At 39.9% G+C, this 18288-nt stretch overlaps 1 protein-coding gene across 1 annotated transcript; it reads right to left on the bottom strand.

The window, feature by feature from the left end:
* Positions 1 to 14137: 14137 nt before the first annotated feature.
* Positions 14138 to 18010, bottom strand: six3a (SIX homeobox 3a). Its single transcript, XM_035607007.2, has 2 exons — positions 17175 to 18010; positions 14138 to 15344 (listed from the first exon to the last, which is right to left on the bottom strand). The coding sequence occupies exons 1-2, from the start codon at positions 17864 to 17866 to the stop codon at positions 15152 to 15154; spliced, it is 885 nt and encodes a 294-aa protein (XP_035462900.1). The 5' UTR covers positions 17867 to 18010; the 3' UTR covers positions 14138 to 15151.
* Between the last annotated feature and the right edge of the window lie 278 nt (positions 18011 to 18288).

The raw sequence follows: 18288 nt of genomic DNA, 5'->3' as shown, positions 1-18288 counted from the left end.
ATTTAATGTAAGAGCTGCAATTGCGTTGCCAGGAGGAGGAGAACGTCTTGCTCTAAAAGGCAAGAATGCGCAAAGTCTAACTATCGTAAATAATTTGATAAAAAAATACTGTGATTTTTTGTTAGCATCAAACATAATGCATATAGAATGTATAATTGTTGACAAAGAATTTCATTTCATTTTTGAATGTAATTACATATCTTGTACAAATAATTTTAAAGTTTCATTGTGATTCGTCTATTAAAAATAAAATCCTCAAAGTATGGTGGCAAACGCCTGCTGGGCTGGGGGAGTTTTGGCCTGGACCTGACTATAATATATTTTGTGTTTTCACGGATACATGAATAGATGAAGCTGTGCACATATCCAAGCGAAGAACCATGGAGAAGACTCAGACACAGCCCCAGAGTAAAATTAAAAGTTTGAAGTCAAAGCCAATCTAAGTACATCAACAGGCTGGGGACCTGTTATCCTGATCTGCAGGTATTATACAGCAATGCATCAACCAGATATAATTGTTTTCAGATGTTTTTAATTGTTGTTTACATTAAAAAAATTGTAACAAAGCAGTTCTACATTTTAAATCATGATCTACTGGGACAAATAAAATGCTTGACTAGTAAAACATAATGTTAATTGATTAAATATCACATTTTGCTCTCAGAACATAAGCATGTCTCACATATAAAGCCTCTTTTCGGTTTCTGTGCAATTCTATGGCACTTTGAAGTCAAACACAGTAGTATGTTTATTGATGAGCACATTGATTTCCCATCAAAACAGTGTGTCCCATAAAACAGGATCACACAGTGGGGGCCTATAGGCTGGGTAAGTGTGTATGTGTGTGTGTATGTGTGTGTGTGTGTGTGTGTGTGTGTGTTTATATGGGGGGGGGGTGTCTTCCGTTAGGAATGGTCAAAAAAGAGAGAGAGAGAGAAAGAGAGAGGGATGGGCGGGGGAGTAGGAGCATTAATGGACTCCCTGTGTGCTGGACTCGTCCTGTTACAAAACACACACTACCACACATCAGCATGCAGGTTCCCTTTTTTGAAAGAAAGGTCACCTGGCATACCAAGTCCTGCGACGAGGAACGTCATGTCAACTAATGAATAGTTCGGTAAGAGTGAAACATTAACATTTAATTTAAACAGTGGCAATTAATATGGTAAGACTTTATTTTTAGTCCCCCTATTAAATACCATGCTGTAGCTGGACAAATGTATATTAATGCACAGTATTTTTGAGCAATTACAACTTCTCCTTTAAGGATCACATTTTTATCAATCATTACAACTGTATTTTATTGTGTTGCCATTCACTGTTGTCTGTTTAAACACCAACCTTTAGTGATTGTGGTTGCCCACAGGGGAGTCATAGTTGCGAATGCATGAATCAACTTTAATTTTTTGCAACTTTCCAGTATGTTACAAACTGTGTGTTAACTGTTTATATGCTGTGGGATTTGCAATGAAATTTAGAGTTTATTGTTTGAGTGTGTGCTCGAGCATGTGCAGAGAGGAAAGACCATTTGTGTGTGTGTGTGTGTGTGTGTGTGTTTCTGTGTGTGTGTGTGTGTGGGTGAGTGTTTGTGTGTGTGTGTGTGTCTGTATGTGTGTGTGCTATAAGTGGGGTTGAGAAAGGATCACCTGCTCTTTTCCCCCCTACTGTAAATTCCTAGATGGGAGACAGACACGGGCCATTCTGATCGCATTAAGTTCACTCCAATGGCTTTTCCAGCTATTGTCACTTGACACCGTTCCATTAAATCTGTCCACCGTAAAGATTAACTACACTGTTCTTTATGCTTTCACTGGGTGTTCACTCTGAATGCCAGAGGGCAGGTTAAATCATGCACAAGATTTTCATAGTCCTCTGTATTTCACGCTCGGCCTATCTAGCCTTTTACTTGATGTTAGCTAGCAGTACAGAGTGACATCCACAGAAATTGTTGTAGAATTAGTTAATTTATCAGTGTAGTTACCCTTATATTACTGTAGTATCTGATATTACAGTAACATACACAAGTGAAGAGGCATCATTTATGACGCAATTGTTTTGTTTTGTTTTTTTACTTTTCGTATTTTTGGTTGGTTTGTTTTTAATCTTCCCTGATTGTGATATTCACCATTTAATGAATGAAATGCTATTGTTGTTATTATGACAGCATATTTCAAATATAAACATGATTAAATAACGATTTTTATTTCTTTGATACAGGAAACACTCCTGTTAACATCAAATAGTTTTCCTACACAAATTACTAGACTTTTACTTTAAATGGCTTTTAGTACCATGAAAATCACTAAATCTTTGAAGTACTAAGTTTAGCTTCCTTTGGAAGTTTATATGTTTTTGCATTAATGAACAGTTGACAACTGATCTCTCTGTTGTACGGATATAGAGCTACATTTAAACTGTTGATACTCTAGTTACTCATCATCTGATATTTGCTTTGTTTATTTTGTATCAAAGCACTTAATGATGTGACGCCAGAATGGTAGTGAAGAGGGGTTTTTGCTGTCAGTGGGTCCTGAGATGAGCAGTGTCATTATCAGATAACAAGTTGTGGATGCTATAAAAAATTACTTCAGACTCATTTGGTAGGTTTGATAAAAAAAAAGATAACAGCATTTGCATAAGAACCAATTCCAACCTTTTTCTTGCACACTTATTATATTCCTCCTCCCTTTCCATAAACACTGCACATTATTACCATGAATGCAGCTGGCAGATATTTCACAACATAATGTGACTTTCTTCTCCAATTCAGCTTTATTTTATATATAGTTTGTAATTACTTTTTAGTCGTGGTTTCGATGTTGCAATTCTGTTATCCTGTTGCAATCCTGTTATGCATACATTGCATTGCACCCCAACCAATGTGAACCATCTCGGCTTCAGGGATTATAACACAAAGTCCTAATTAATGAATGCCCCCATGTATATATATGTATGTATGCATTTACATTACATGTCACATAGGATTCAAATATGTTGTTGGCACAGCAATGGCATTGATAGTTATCATCATCATCATCATCATCATCATCATCATCATCATCATCATCATCATAATAATAATAATAACATTGCATATATGTGTCTCCTCTCTCCCCCATCTCTCTCCTCTCACCCCAGTGCTGCCCATTGTGGGAGCTGTTGGTTTTCTCTGTAATATTTTTGGGGTCCCAACCTTACTATGTAAACAAATGTATGTTGTGATTTGGCGCTATACAAATAAAATTGAATTGAATTAGATTCAATTAGAAATTGTGAACTTGATTTATTTTTGTTTTCTTGTTCTAAATGTTCTCTCAGTATTTAATGGAAAGGGGTCGTAGTACTCATATAATAATGAGAGAGGGAAAATACCTTTAACACCATTACACAACTTAATTTAATATCTATTTGTGGTTTAAGGAATGGAAGGTTATAAAACAAATCCATATCCCTCTCTGGGTTTGTCTGCCTCAGCTCTGGATTGGATGAAGGGAACTTTGATCAATCAGTATTAGTGTTGGTTGTGCACACTAGGCCTGTCTGTCTTAGTGTTTACAGTGCATGGTCTTTCATCTGTTTCTAGCTAAACACACTAACGGGTTCAACCTGCCAGACCGCTGTCTCAGCACACAGTGAGCACAATTTAATGTTGGTATTTGGCTGAAAAATGAAAGAGGGCTCAATGTTTTCATTAAAGGTACATTGTAGGCTTATAAGTTTAATACCCATCACAGTCAGATGGCCAATAACAGTATGGCCACTTGGTCAGATGAAAAAATATTCCTTTTATCACCCTCTAATCCTCTGTCGTCTCGTAAAAGTCATCTCGAAAGAAAAAAAAAGAAGAAAAAAAAAGAAGGAAATGAAGCAAGCTCTTGTGACTTGTGGCCTTTTACATACATTCCCTGCACCAGAGATGCAAATGTTGTAACCATACCAACAAAAATGTAAAATAATGATAGTAATGAATGTCTGCTAAACATAAACATGAACCCATTTATATGATGATGTGTCAACAATAAACACCAAGTGACTTGAGATATAGATGCCCATGAAACCATAAACTTCCCCTCACATTCCTAACGAACACACTCGGCCACATTGTATTCATTCCACTTAGTAGGGTGTAGATTTGTAGTATTTTGTTTTCTCCATAATTAACCGGAAGGCAGCAAAACACTGACATGCCCTGTTTGAGCTAAACACTGCTTTCACATAGTGATCAGTAAGTGTAACTGCATGTTATTATAAACAAATAACCGAAAAGGTGACACAGATTGCCTCTAAATTCATACATCTTACACCCAGTCTGAGCCAAAGGACAATTAGAGCACTTTCAGATTTTGTCACTTTTGTCCTGTTAAAGAAAGCTGACCCAGGTACATTTATACCCTATGTACAATTAATCCTGGGTCAAGCCGAATTAAGGGAGAAAAAGTCACCTGCAGAAATACCTCATGTGTACGATGTGTTGTTGCTTCTCAGAGCAGACTGATAATCCTGGAGAGACGGAAAAAATGTGCATGTCTGGGGGATTGAAAGGGATGTGGTGACATGATAACTGATACATTATTAATTGTGGTTATGTCAGTACAATAATCATACATGTCTTTCAAATTCTTGTTCAGTTTGTGTGTTCTCATATTACTTTAAGTGACCATGAAAAATGACACAAAAGAAATAGCTACTGCTCTCTCCTCTCAGTCCTCCCATCTGTCTCATTCCTCCTGATGACTTACACTAGACTAGTTTCAAAGCTGTCCTGTTTTTTTCTTTTCTTTTTTCCACTCACAGCAGTGGCAACTGCTTTAAGTTTCTTTTGCTTTGTTGACATTCACTTGCTGCTTGATTAGCTTCTCCACTGCATTTCAAATGCTCCTGGTTTTCAGCCAAAGCAATTTGTAGTGAGAAATGCAGAAAACATGCCATGGGTATAATTTCACTACTCAATGAGAGGCAGGCTTAAAGGAGGGGGTATGTGTCAGTGACCTTAAAGCTTCTGTATATACCATTTTTAATGTATTGCCGATTGACTTCACACATGTACCTAGAATGGAACTGGCAGCAATGAATACCATCAGTAGCTTGCATAGAAAAACAGAAAAGGCTGTGTACAATTGAACAGTATATACAATAGTTTTACATGTGAAACATTCTTTATGAGAGATACTCTTTTGAATATTTTCTTTCAGTTATTATTATTATTATTTTTATTGTTATTATTTTGCTTCTATCTTATCATTTCATGAATTAAATGGAATTTTTTTTAAACTTGAGCTTGTGATGACCCCTTGTGGATAAAGGAAGACAGCTCTTTTGTTATGGCATGACTTGTGATTAAAGAACATTAAGGCAAAGATGAAAATAATTCCTGAGTCCTGAAATGTATTGCTATTTATAGCTAGAATGAATGTGGAGAATATGGGATGAGGGTGCCTAGCTCAAAGGCAAAGTGGAGGTATTTGTGAAAGAATATTATATATAACGATTGCAGGCGAGTTTTTTATTATGGTGTTTAATAAACCCTATGACGTTTAATTTGATATTCAAATGGGTACTGACTGTAGGACTGTATATTAATATATAGCCATGTGACATCACAATACTAGCTAACAATGTCAATGAATCACATTTGTCTTTAAATTGTGCTACAAACTGATTCCTGTATTTCTGTTGACAATCATGCTATAATGGCAGAATAATAATCATCAAATTCAGCCCACTAAAAATATCTCCTTTGATAAAAAGTTATTGGGCTCATAATGAAATCACCATTAGCCATTCATTCATTATTTAATTTTTGGGATTTTTTCCCTTCAATATCCTTGCCCCAACAGTACCAAATTCAATATGAACTTAATTTCAATTAATAATTTGTTCTGTCGTGTTTCTCAGTAACACGGCAGTAGGCTGATAATTGGGAAGTTACATGCTGATTTCTGCAAAACTTTCACAAATGTCAGCATGCTGAAAAAGCTATCCTCAGTCAAACAGTCCTTCGATTTGTTATGAATGAATTATATAAAATAAAGTTAGTGAATTATTTCAGTATATAAAGGTTTGCAATCTGGTAAAAACATGATTTTTTTCAGGTGCGAGTTATAGATCACCTTTTATAGATCACTAGATGGCAGTGTAACATACTTCATGTTCAGTGACATCTACACCAACCGTCACCAAGCCATCTGCATCACAAAAGACTCATCACACCCATGGCCTGTTCTCCCCCTCCCCTCTTGAAGAAGATAAATGACTATCATAACTGAATAACAGCAGAACTGGCTCAACTCAGTGGTGTCTGTTCTTGGTGTGACCATGTTTGTGTGTGTGCTTTGGGGAATGAGAGTTGGTTGTTGTGTGTGTGTGTGTGCGTGCGTGCGTGTGTGTGTGTAATTTTACTTAATACTTTACTTTGGTAATTTAGTAAATTAATATCATTAATTAATACATAGATTCAGTTCACTGATGTGTCTGTTTAATTGTTTTTACCCTACCAGAGTAAATTACTTCAAAAAAATAGCTTCAAATAACTTCTTATAACAAAATAAAGACGTCTCAACTTCAGTACCAATGGTAACTTGTGAGGGATATTCAATGTTTTGACCTGTAACTGCTTTCCCTTTCTCCATCTTCATAGTCATACATCTTGTCTCTGAGCTCTGAACACTCAGGCCATGTTTTATTTCTCCCCGCCAGGCTCTTGTGGGAGCTGTGCAACTGCAGCTGCTTGCTGAACTGGACCGAGTAACGGGAGTGTGGAGGACAAGGCTGGTGCATGCTTAAATAATGCATGTGTTTTGGAGGCTACCTCGGGACAGGGGCCGTTTTAAAAGAGGCGCTTTAAAGATACTCCACGACCAACTCATGTACAGGAACATATTAAAAATAGAAAAAGTGGTCGGACAAAACTACTAGCCTCAGCTGAGGGCCTCTGGAGCTCAGTTATTAACTAGTAAGCTACATCTTACATGAAACTGTAAAGTAAATGCACTCATAGACAATGGATGTGAAGGGATGATTTGAAACAGGAATTTCAATAAACCTTGACCATTTTTTCCACATGGTTAATCTCCATCCAAGAGCAGCTATAACAAGTAAAACCTTTCAGTTGGATAAATGAAGCTGAATATGTGAGGAGGGAAGTGAACAATGGAAAATCTAAATTAGGAAAATATAATTTAGCTGCAGACATGTTCATTCAAATCGTATGCAGACTACAGCATGCTTTATTGCCTGTGTTTATGTATATTCAACTTTTTTATTAATCTTGCAATTAATATTCATGGCCCCTTTGACTTATATAATGCACAGGCTTTAAAAAACATAGATCAAATCAATTCCTCCCATGGTTCATTTTTTCACCTCCAGGCTAAATTAGCTAATAAGGCTGTGAATATTAGATATTCAGCTCCATCTAACCAATGAGCTGGTGGAACTTTAAATTGACTACTCAGACCCTCAGTAATGGTTATTTATACACTCATTTAATGCTGAAATCAGGCTGAAACCATTTTAGGATATATGTGTGGGTACAAAGTGGGGGAAATGAAAAAGTTATTGGTTATGGCATGTAACATGCTGACATCCCCATCTCTTGCAATGATTTAATGGTGGATTCAGGCCTAGTTGCCGGAAGCATTTTACTGCCCATTTACAGTGAAACCTTCTCATTGCCTGCTCTCTGTCCTCTCCCTCCCCCTTGCCCCTGCTCTCCAAAAAGGGGAGTTAAACTCTAAAAGGCTGTGCCCCAGCGGACACCATTACGCCCCCCTTCCCCCTCGCCACCATCTCTCTCACACACACACACACAGATACACGCACACACACCAGGCAGTCACTTGGCTCCTTGGCTACCTCAGTCAGACTCAGGGTATCAGTTTTGAAAAATTAACCAGGGATCAGGGGTTCCATTACACTCTCTGGCATCAGAATCCTTGATCTAGCACTAAATGGAGAAGCTGGTTTAGTGTTCCAACATCATTTGACTTTCATGCAATGAAACTTTAATGCATGTGCCCTGTACAGTAGCTATACACAATGTGTATGTGTGAGGGAAGCATGACTTAACTGGCCAGCAGTTGTCCCTGTGGTGCAAGCCTGTGTATGTAGCCTATGTTCGTGCCTACACCGAAATGAACTAGAGCTCAAGGAAGAGGGCCATGGACCAGGCTTCGGTTGGAGCACTGATGGGATGGGTTGTCTCTCTGCTGTAGCCCAACCGTGCTCTCACTAGTGGAGTAAAGCCACTAACAAAACACTCCATCAGCAGAAACCGTGTTGAGACATCGTTCAAGCACAAACACTTTTCAAAAGACACCGCGTTTCAGGCCGAAATGAATGAAATACATATAAAGTAACTCATAAGAAAACTTCAATTACTTGTAGCCTAATGCCGCAGCCATAAAACAAGCTTTTTAGCAGGACAACTGTCAAGCATCTGGAATTTGGTACTCTTTACTTTCCTCTTCCGAGACACCAGATGTAAGAGGAACCGTTTTAAATGACATGGTTTTCCACTAATATTCCACTAGATGGCAATCAAGGAACACGTTTGGCTCTGCTCTGCTCGGCCTCCAGTCTGGCAGGCTTTGAGTTCCCTTCACCAATCAATCGCTGACCTTTTGTTCAGTGCATTGGCACAAAAATGAGGCGTGTCACCAGGCAGGCTTTACTCAGCCGACGCTTTTTAGGTGTGTCACATATAGAGCCAATCATTGATATATGCTTCATATATGCTTATGGTCAGACCATGATACATGATACCATTGTGATTTCTCCCGAGGTTTTATCGTCAGAAAAGCCCCAAACATCATATATAACACACCACTTTGAGGCGAATTGTATAAAACAAAATCTGTTGGTGGATTTTGGATTTTTTTTTAAAATGTAATTTTCTAAAAACAATTCAGTTGCAATTCAGTTTTACTTTTATCCCAAATTAGCCTGTCTTGAGTCTTTATTCCAATTTTTTTTTTTTACTGGAAATTTAGAGAAATAAACTCATCCATCTGATTTATTTTTATTTACATTTAAGACGTACAGATTTAATGGGCGTTGGGGGAATGTAGGCCGAATCACGTTTGAACAGTTAAAAAACAAAAAAATAAACGGTTAAAAACTTCTTTTTTTTAACGTCCCAAAATGTAATTGTTAAAGAAAAGATGAGGGGCGTATATGTGTGAGAGGTTCATTCGGTGCTTTCTGTACCAGGGCAAGCAGGAGCTCCAGCTGACAGACAATAGCCTTCAGTATCAGACTGGGGAACAATTACCAGTGCATGGAAGGAGAAGTGGAAGTAAGAGGTGGTGAGTCGCCAAAACGCACCAAGTCCGAAAAGAGTATGAGTGGGGATTTTTTGACAAATGAAAAAACAGCAAGGTGTTCTCGGAAACATGTGGAACTATTTTTAAAATGAGTGACAGCAGAGATGAGACGCAATAGGACTGTAGAGTTTAACTTAAGAAACATACTATGGCGGTTTTTACAGAGCTAGTTTTCTGCTTTAAAAAAAAATGTCCTTGAAAGTATATACTACAATTGCACTAGAGACACTTCCGTCTACATTCGCTGTAACTTTTAATTACCTCCTTTGTATTAATAAGGTATGATTCCTTAATTTGATTGTAAAACGTCGTGTTGCAAGAGTCGTTTAAGTCCATCAGTAATAATCTTTAACCAAAACATGACTGAAAAAGTATACCCATAAGCAGGATTTCAGGTTTAATCATCTTTTGTAGCATCATGCCGAAGATAAACTCCCTCATCCTTCCCTTTTATTCCGGGCACTTGTCGTATGCGATCTCTGCTTGTTCACGGCGCGGGTCCCCGGCGCACACATCAGTGCTGTCCAGTGCTGTGCCATGCTAAGAAGGCTTGAGAACGGCGGTAGAAAACACAGGTGCTCGGGCTCTACTTAAGCTGCTCAGCCCTCTGTCCACTCGGTGTGCAGTAGGCGAGAGATCACAGCCTGCACCAAGAGCCCCTACCCTAACACACACACACACACACACACACACACGGGCTCTAGAGGCGCTGTGCGTGCGAGGCTATACGCGTGCGTTGGCGCGCGTGCACTTGGTGGTTATTCGCTTGAGTAAGCCAGTGTTGGGTTGCTTTCATGTTATGCTTGTTTTAAAAAGATGAGGTTTTCTGCAATGGCAGTCTACACTAATGAGCATTAGACTGAAGTATTTCTTGACACACACCCCACCACACACACACACACCTCCCAACCTGACAATGAAGAATGATCCCATCTGCCGATACGGAAGCCTGCATATAGGCTAATGAAAGCTTATACGACGCTGATCTTGTGCCACTGCCTCCCGCCTTGTGCGACCTCCAAGTTACATACAGGTGCGTGGCGGCTGACACTGGTAAAATCGCATAATTCACACACCTTTGTCACGGACACAAAATCGAAATTAGAGGAAAAAGTCCGGATGTCACACATCTGACGACATTTACCTTCTTGCAGCTACACAAGATTATACAGTAGAATCTATCTGAGCCATTAGCCATTTCAATAAAAGCGTTTATTGGTGTATATCTCTTTTTTAAAATTCACCTTGCCTCTTTAATATTACAAACGTAAAAAGAACTCTATCTATTTGCTTTACTCTAGACTGTGTTGCAGATGTGATTTAATGGTGATGCTTAGATGGATTTAATTTGTAATGAATGCGGACACGGTTGTTTTGGGCCTTTAGGAGTGGTTGTGTGTAGCTCTCCGTGTAAAAACACAGAATTGCCGGTGATGTTCATATAACTTATAGTACACGTCAAGAGGAATGCCGCAGCCCTGTGTCCTGTCTGCTGAAGGAAGTTTAGTCCAAAGGGTCCCGCTCATGCACTGACAACCGGGCTGGTGAGGGCTATAGGGAACTTCGGGTGCTGCATGAATACACATCAATAGGAAAGTTGTGTTCAGTTAACCGGTGAAATCCGAGAAGAAAAAAGGGCAGGGCAAGTATTTCTCACCACTATACTCCAACCTAATAGCCCCACTCCTTCTTCCTGTTCGACTGACACTGCATTAACTCCGTAATTCGCGATGTTGTGGTTAGGGAATAGTAAATAAACTATGACCTTTGAACGGATCATTACGACGCAAACACCTATCAACGCAAATGAGTTATATTTTCGGGAGAGGCTTCCTTCGTCCTTTTCTCCTCCTTTCTGCACTTTAAATATAAGAGGCATACAAAACTTGGGTTTTTGACGTCCAGCTTGATGCTGCATGCATATCTCGTTTGACACACTTGCACAGATAAATAAGGAACAACTTCAGAAAGGCAAAAAACCCAGCATAAACATGTGAGTCTCCATGGTTATCGCACTTGTCTCACATTCTCGTTTACTCTCATGAAAGTATCACACACACAGATTACTCCTCGCTAAGTTCCTTTGTCTTGTGATCCATATTTGAGTTGACAGATCACGAACAAGAGCTCCCCCACTGTTAATGACCCCAGCCAGCAACAGATAGACTCACACTTCCAGCACTTTTTGCCACTCTGGCCTACATATGTTAACACCAAGGACAATCACGTACCTGTTTTCATGCTTTTCATTTACGTGGTTACTTTGATGTGAAATCATTGGGATATTAAATTAGTATTGACTTCAGTATGTGTCTCCGGTATCATATCCTCGCCTGGAATACCTTCTGCTTCTTTAAACCATGGTTTGGTGTTGCCCATATGGGAATCAATTTGTTATGAAGTGCAAGCACAACGGAGGCTTGGAATTGTGTAAAAAGCGACTGCAAAGATTGTATCTTTAGCTGACATTTTAATTCATTTTTAAATAAAACTTTGTTATTTGTTATCTGCTGTTCCTCTAGTGAGTTAAATTTATATCTGCATGTTTACATATTTCCAGAGATTTGGTTTTAATGAACGTAGCTTTGCTCAAATGAAGCCCATTCCGCGCCTGTTTTGTATTCATGAGTTCCTATCTGTGGCTCCATCACACAGATATAGCCCTAATCCCCGTGTCCTCCTTTGCCGATAAAATGCTCTTCAGTTTACGATTAATTCAATCTCAATCATAGTCGGGACTTGTCACAGCAAATAAAATTTGTGGAGTGCGTAAATGGAGAGGTGGGGGTGTATGATAACGGTCTGGTGCGGCGGTGCCATGGTTGATAGCGTCTATCTGTCCCTGGTAGGCCGATTTAAGACCCGTATTGGGTGGAAAATATGATACAGATGTACTTCGTCTGCAATCGACTGCCACTGCGTCCCTCCAAGGAACATCGTCGCCAACCCAGCACACAGGGCAATCACAGTCCAGACGGTTGCTGTTGTGGGGTTCCCTATAGTGGGACACCGGGTCGTTCCTCTATATCTTCAAGAACTCCTTGGAAACTCACTCTTCCGACACCGCTAATGCCCTAACATGCGTCAGTTGCACTTACTGTGCACCTGCGGTGCACTTCTTTATCTTACCACACTACCTACATTTTGTCCTGCTGAATAGATTTATCGCTTAGTGTGTACTTCGGGGTCTCCTACTGTACTGTACTCCCTCATTTGCATGTCGCCTTGTATAAAGGCGTCTGTCAATTGAGTAAATGTAAATACAATCTGTTCGGCGGGAAATGTTTTTTTCTCAGCAATGCAGGGAGCTGATCGTTGTGTTAGACTGCCTCGTGGCCTTGGCTATTTCGGGATCACAGCCCTATTGAGTCATATGGCTGAAGATTTTGGCACACTTGTTTTTGTGTTTTTATAGGTATGGGGGGGGGGGGCATATGCATGCAGATAGCTTATTGGAGACTTGTAACATTCATGCAGAAAATGGGACATAAAGTATCTACATCAAGTGTACAAGTGTACAATATAAACACTTCAACTTTTGTTGTTCAGCTCAGATTCAACAGATATAATTTAATTTTATGACAATAAAATAAATAATTTACATGACAACTTTTGTGCGCTAATGTTTCGCTTTTTCCTCGCCCGTAAGCATGGCCTTCTTTGTTTATAACTTAGCAACCATTCCATTGACGAGTGAAAACAATCTCATTTTGAATACTGGTTTGTTTCCAGGTCTGTATTCTAAATGTTAAATGTCCCATTACAACCTCACTGCACACAATCATATTTAGGCGTACAGACTTATTATTAAATTGCCAAACACCCTGGGAAATAATCCAAACATCTTATTCACTCCTGTCAGCACAGCAGGCCTAAAGGAAATTGACACGGCACCGTTTCAGTTGCAGGTGCCTTCTGAAAATCAGAGACAAATCTGTCATGTTGGCGCTACGTAGGTCGCCGCTGTGTCTTTCACTCCGGTTTCCACTTACTAACAATCCTGCAGTCCCCCTGAACCGAACAGCGGCGCCTGTCCTACTTTCTGTTGCAAAAGACATGACTGCAATTCACATAGAGCCTCGATGTGTATTAAATAGTTGCCAGCAGTTGATAAAGGGCCATGTTTACAAGGGGAGATCCTCGGCACTGCTTCTCGGAAGCAGAAATCTTTGCGCAAGTGTTTCCACCAAAACTATAGCTCCTGCAACTGTCCTAAAGCAAATCTGCCCTAGTCTTATAATTGGTTGGGGATTTAGGTGGAACGGGACTGAAGGAGAGAAAGCCCTTTTCTGAGGGGAAATGGTTGTCGTCCGTGGAAGAAAAGCTCTTTTCAATGGACCACAATGGGAGATTGGGACAGGGGAGGAGTCCCATCGTGATTAGCCCATTTAATGGCGCGTTTACTTAATTTCTGTATTCACTGGCAACGGTAAACAAAAGGGGAAAGAGCACTCACAATTTAAGAGCTGCATGGCGATGACATTTGCCAAAATTTGAGGCAGTCAAATAGCGATTTTACCCACATCACATGGGTTTGAACCACGGGCGTAATGATAAAAAGAATGGGGTAAAATATAACTTCACAATAAAATCTATAACATTGTAATTAAAGCATTAATTTTGCCCCCTTAAAATACACAACAATTCACAAAAGTAGGATATATAATATTTTAAGCCTGAGTTAACTCCCAAAATAAAACTATAAATGGCATAAGCCATGATGAGCATTGATGCCTCCACAATCCATTAATGGCCCAATATGAACATGCGTTTAGCCACTCCTCGGGTGGAGACACAGACATGATGCAAAGAGATATAGCAAATTGAATACTGTATTTGATTTAGAACTGCATGGCAAATTAACATCGTAACCACATAAGAGAGAAACATTGAAAATGGACAATGTAAATAAGTGCTTTGTGTGACCCTGCGGCAAAGAGGACACGAGGGGTCAGCCTGTAGGCTTGAATAAATGTTGTAATAAGGTTAACTTTTTCTTCTTTTTTTTACTTGTTGCATCTGTCATTATCAACACAAATGTTGTCATCAGCAACAAAAACGCCTAGAGCACTTCAGTTGTAAGTTTTGACAAATATTTTATGTAGGAACACCAAGTCAAGAAAAGTGAGGAAGGGATAGAAAAGAGGATGAGATGGGACAGAGCAATAATTATGTACAAGCATATTTCTACACGTATATTACAGACCGGGAGAATGATCGCATTATTTGAGATATACATAATTCAATATAAAATTTTGAAAATAAAAATCTGATACAGTCATAAACGATTCCGTTCGACATTTTTTGACCATATACCCCACACAGGCAGTTACAGCGATGAATTTAAAAAGGTGCGTACGACTTAAAATGATTGTCTGATGAACACAAAGTAAAAACAGGATTGCATCTTGTCTGCATGGCGGCTGCTTCACCGTCATCATTATCACTTGGACTAAAAACGGATGGGGGGGGGGGGGGGTTGGGCGACGAGACACCAAGACGATCTGTTTTTATTCCCTCTGGTCGATGCTCCTGATGGAAAACCTTGCATTCAGGTTATTTTCCCTGAATACAAAATTAAAAAAATAAAAAGTAAAAAACGTCATGCAAGTAGTGGTGTGGGGGTATGAAGAGGAGGGGGAAGCGTGGGTCCTTTGAAAGCGCTTTTAATTAGAAAAAGAATGACGTGCTTTTATCTCTTTTTAATTTTAATATTTAGTCCTTTTTTCATCCGCGATATTTCACAAGTCTTTTTTTCTTCCTCTCAGGTCCATTTCCCTGTAAATATTTCTCTTTTTGTTTGTTTTTGTGTGTTTTTTTACTCCGTATCATACATCGCACTCCGAGTCACTGGATGTGACGGACAGAATGGACGTCCCAGTATCAACTCTCTCTGTCATACTGGAAACGCTGGTGGTGGGGCTGGCCGCGGTTGATGGCGACTCTGCCGAGCTGTGAGGGGTGAGACCGGCCTCTGAGAGGGACCTCATACCGCTCGGTCCTATTGCTTGGTGCTGGAGCCTGGAGAAGAAAAGAAGCGAGGAAGGGGAGGTAAAAAAAAAGGGGGGAAAAGAGAGAGAAAAATGGCAATTAGACCTGAGAATGTGCCCCTTCCCCTCCTCCTCTTGCAAAATAGGGGGTTCAAACTGGCTTTTCTTTCCCCCTGCCGGCCTCAGCCATGCATGCATGCTTTTATCAAATAGCCAGATTTCAGGGAACAAAACAAAGCACTATTTAGACTACCAAATGTTGGAAGAAATGTAATGAGATTTTTTGTATGTTTCTTGTGGTCTGTTTATCTGCAAAAGTAAGCCCGATCAACACGCACAACAGAAATGTGAGATTTAAATGACGTGTCATATCACCACGGAAAAAAATAAGCTTTAAATCCAACTTAGTGTTTTTCCTCAAAGCAGTTTGATAGTATTCTTTACAACAGCAGTCTGGAACTATTGTGTTTTTATACTGGTTCTGGTTGCCTACATTTATTATTTATTCATTATTTTTTTCTTAATTCCTCCACAGTTTTATTTATCTTATAAAGCCCCGGTACTGCACTCGTGCAACCAAATTATTATTATTCATTCATATAAAAACCAAGCCTAATACAAATGCGAAATGTCGTGATGCTTTAACACAGATGTATTTCAGTCTGACGGAAGTATATGGATGAGTGGCATCGAGATCCAGGTTACTTCAATCATCCTAAATGTTTATCTCCAATCCACTCATGATAATAACTCCATCACGGCGGGATAAATGTCAGTCTGGAAATATATCTATTCATTTAGCAAAAAGATTAGAATAGTGTTCATATGGCTTATACTCTCTGTATTTTCTAATCAATTATAGCATTTCATTGGAATGATACCACACTTAATGTTATGAATACAGCCTGTCTGCGAATGCTTTTTAATATCCATGCTCATTTTATTCAAGTAATAGCAATACTATCTATTTTATCGTTTGAGATCATCTTTTTCAACAAGTAACATGTGGTGTTAAAATCATAAATGCACAACAGCATATGATAAATGTAGCTATCATATCCAAAGTATCTTAAATAAATGAATCCACAGTTTAGGTTACAAAAACAATGATATTTGAAAATTGTTTGCATAACATGAAAATGTCAAAATAATATTAAGGCATAATAGACTTAAATTTTGGCAAAATGGGTATAAAGACTTTTTCAGTCCAGTTTGTTTTGTTACTGTTACTGTTGTAATGAAAATAATAGTTATACTATAAATAAGTGAAGTGTGTCCAGTGTGTATCCATGTACATTTAACACACTTTGTCATTATTACAATAATTTCACTTTTCAGGAAAAAATAAACAAGCTGGCTTCATGTGGAAAGGACTACGCAATCACTTCTACAGATGAACGGCAGTCTCGTTTGTGACGATATTATTGTAATTGTATTTTTTGTGACTTATTTGAACGTCAAGCTTGCGTTTACCACTATTACTGTTTTCAGATCAGCCCTATTCTGTGCAAATTACCTGTAAAGTTGAATGAAGTTGCATATGCTATCTTCCGATAATGTTTTAGAAGAGGATTTAACCCAAATATATTCACACATTTTCAAATCATAGCCTACTTTGACATATTTAAATAGCGTGAATTATGTTTGCGATGTTTATTCTGATTCCAATTCATGACAAAAATGTCGCCGCAGCCAGCTCCCTCCCCCTGCTACAGACTCGTCTTTTTCCTAGACAGCCTATCTCCGCCAGCATGTTAAATGAAACATCCTCTTATTCTGTTGAATTTATGCATTTTAGACAAACTTTCGTACATTCTTCTTGAGTGGTGAGGGTTTTGACAGGACGGACAAAATCACCAACCTGTTTTTGGCTGCCGCGGCTCTGTCTCGTTGCCTCCGGTTTTTAAACCAGTTTCCGACCTGTGTAGGAGTGAGTCCAGTGGCTTGAGCCAGTTCCCTTTTCTTGCTGGGGTTCGGATATGGGTCCTGAAGGTACCACTCCCTCAGCAGGCTCCGTGTCCGCTCTTTGAAACAGTGCGTCTTCTGCTCGCCGTCCCAGATGGTCCGAGGCAGCGGAAACTTCTTCCGCACTCGGTACTTATCGACTGGTCCGAGGGGACGACCGCGGAGTTTCTCGGCCTCCTGGTAGTGTGCTTCCAGCCACATGGCCTGCAGTTTGCCGTGCGAGTCCTTGGTGAACTTGTGGTTCTCCAGGATGTGGTAGAGGTCTCTGAAATTCCCCGTGTGGAACGCCACCACGGCCCGGGCGCGCAGAATGGACTCGTGCTTGTTGATCGCCTCGCACGCTCCCGGAGCCACAGGCAGGGACCAGAGGAAGCGGCCCAGCCGTTCGATGTCCCCGGTCTCCTCCAGCGTCTCACAGACGCTCGCCACCTGCTCCGGGGAGAAGTTGAGGGTCGGTAGCTGAAACATGGACAAGTCTTCTGGCGACCTGGTGGTGGGAGCGCTGTTCGCCAGGAGCAGAGGGCGATCAGCGAAGTTTGGCAGGAAGAAATGGGAGGGATAAAGCTCTAAAGGGGATCTGAAAACCATGGAAATGACCTGAGAGAGAAGGAAAATTATCGAGAAAAAGGAAAAACCGAAAAAATTCGGCAAGTAAAAAAGATTGAATGATTCAATGGCTATCGCCTAATGACACCAGCCTCATAATATCTCCCCCCTAAATCCGCCGTTGAGTGTAGCATTGAAACATTTTGTTTCCCTTTTCTATTGGTCTTCTTGGTGTCGTTGTAGCGTTGTCATGGCAGCCCTGCCAATCACTGTCAAGCGTGCCAATCATTAGCCAGTACGTAACGCAAGGCTTTCACCACTTGTGCAGCACGCACGGGGGGTTATCAGAGTCTCCGATCTCCACAGCAACCCTCCCACCGCACCGCGCGCATCGGGCACAAGCCAATGCTCGCCTATCTGGTGAATGGAATGAGCAATTAGAGGGTGGAATATTATTGCGATCT

The sequence above is a fragment of the Scophthalmus maximus genome, chromosome 10 (assembly GCF_022379125.1).
Source record: "Scophthalmus maximus strain ysfricsl-2021 chromosome 10, ASM2237912v1, whole genome shotgun sequence".
NCBI lineage: Eukaryota > Metazoa > Chordata > Actinopteri > Pleuronectiformes > Scophthalmidae > Scophthalmus > Scophthalmus maximus.
The sequence above is the reverse complement of the archived record's forward strand: the minus strand, read 5'-3'. Positions and strand labels throughout refer to the sequence as shown.

Bases quoted from the DNA above. Each gene is read 5' to 3' on its own strand.
- six3a (XM_035607007.2), bottom strand. From the start codon at position 17,866: ATGGTTTTCAGATCCCCTTTAGAGCTTTATCCCTCCCATTTCTTCCTG. The intron at 15,345-17,174 runs GTTGGTGATTTT...TTTCTTCTCCAG, and splicing joins GCCGCGGCAGCCAAAAACAG to GCTCCAGCACCAAGCAATAG.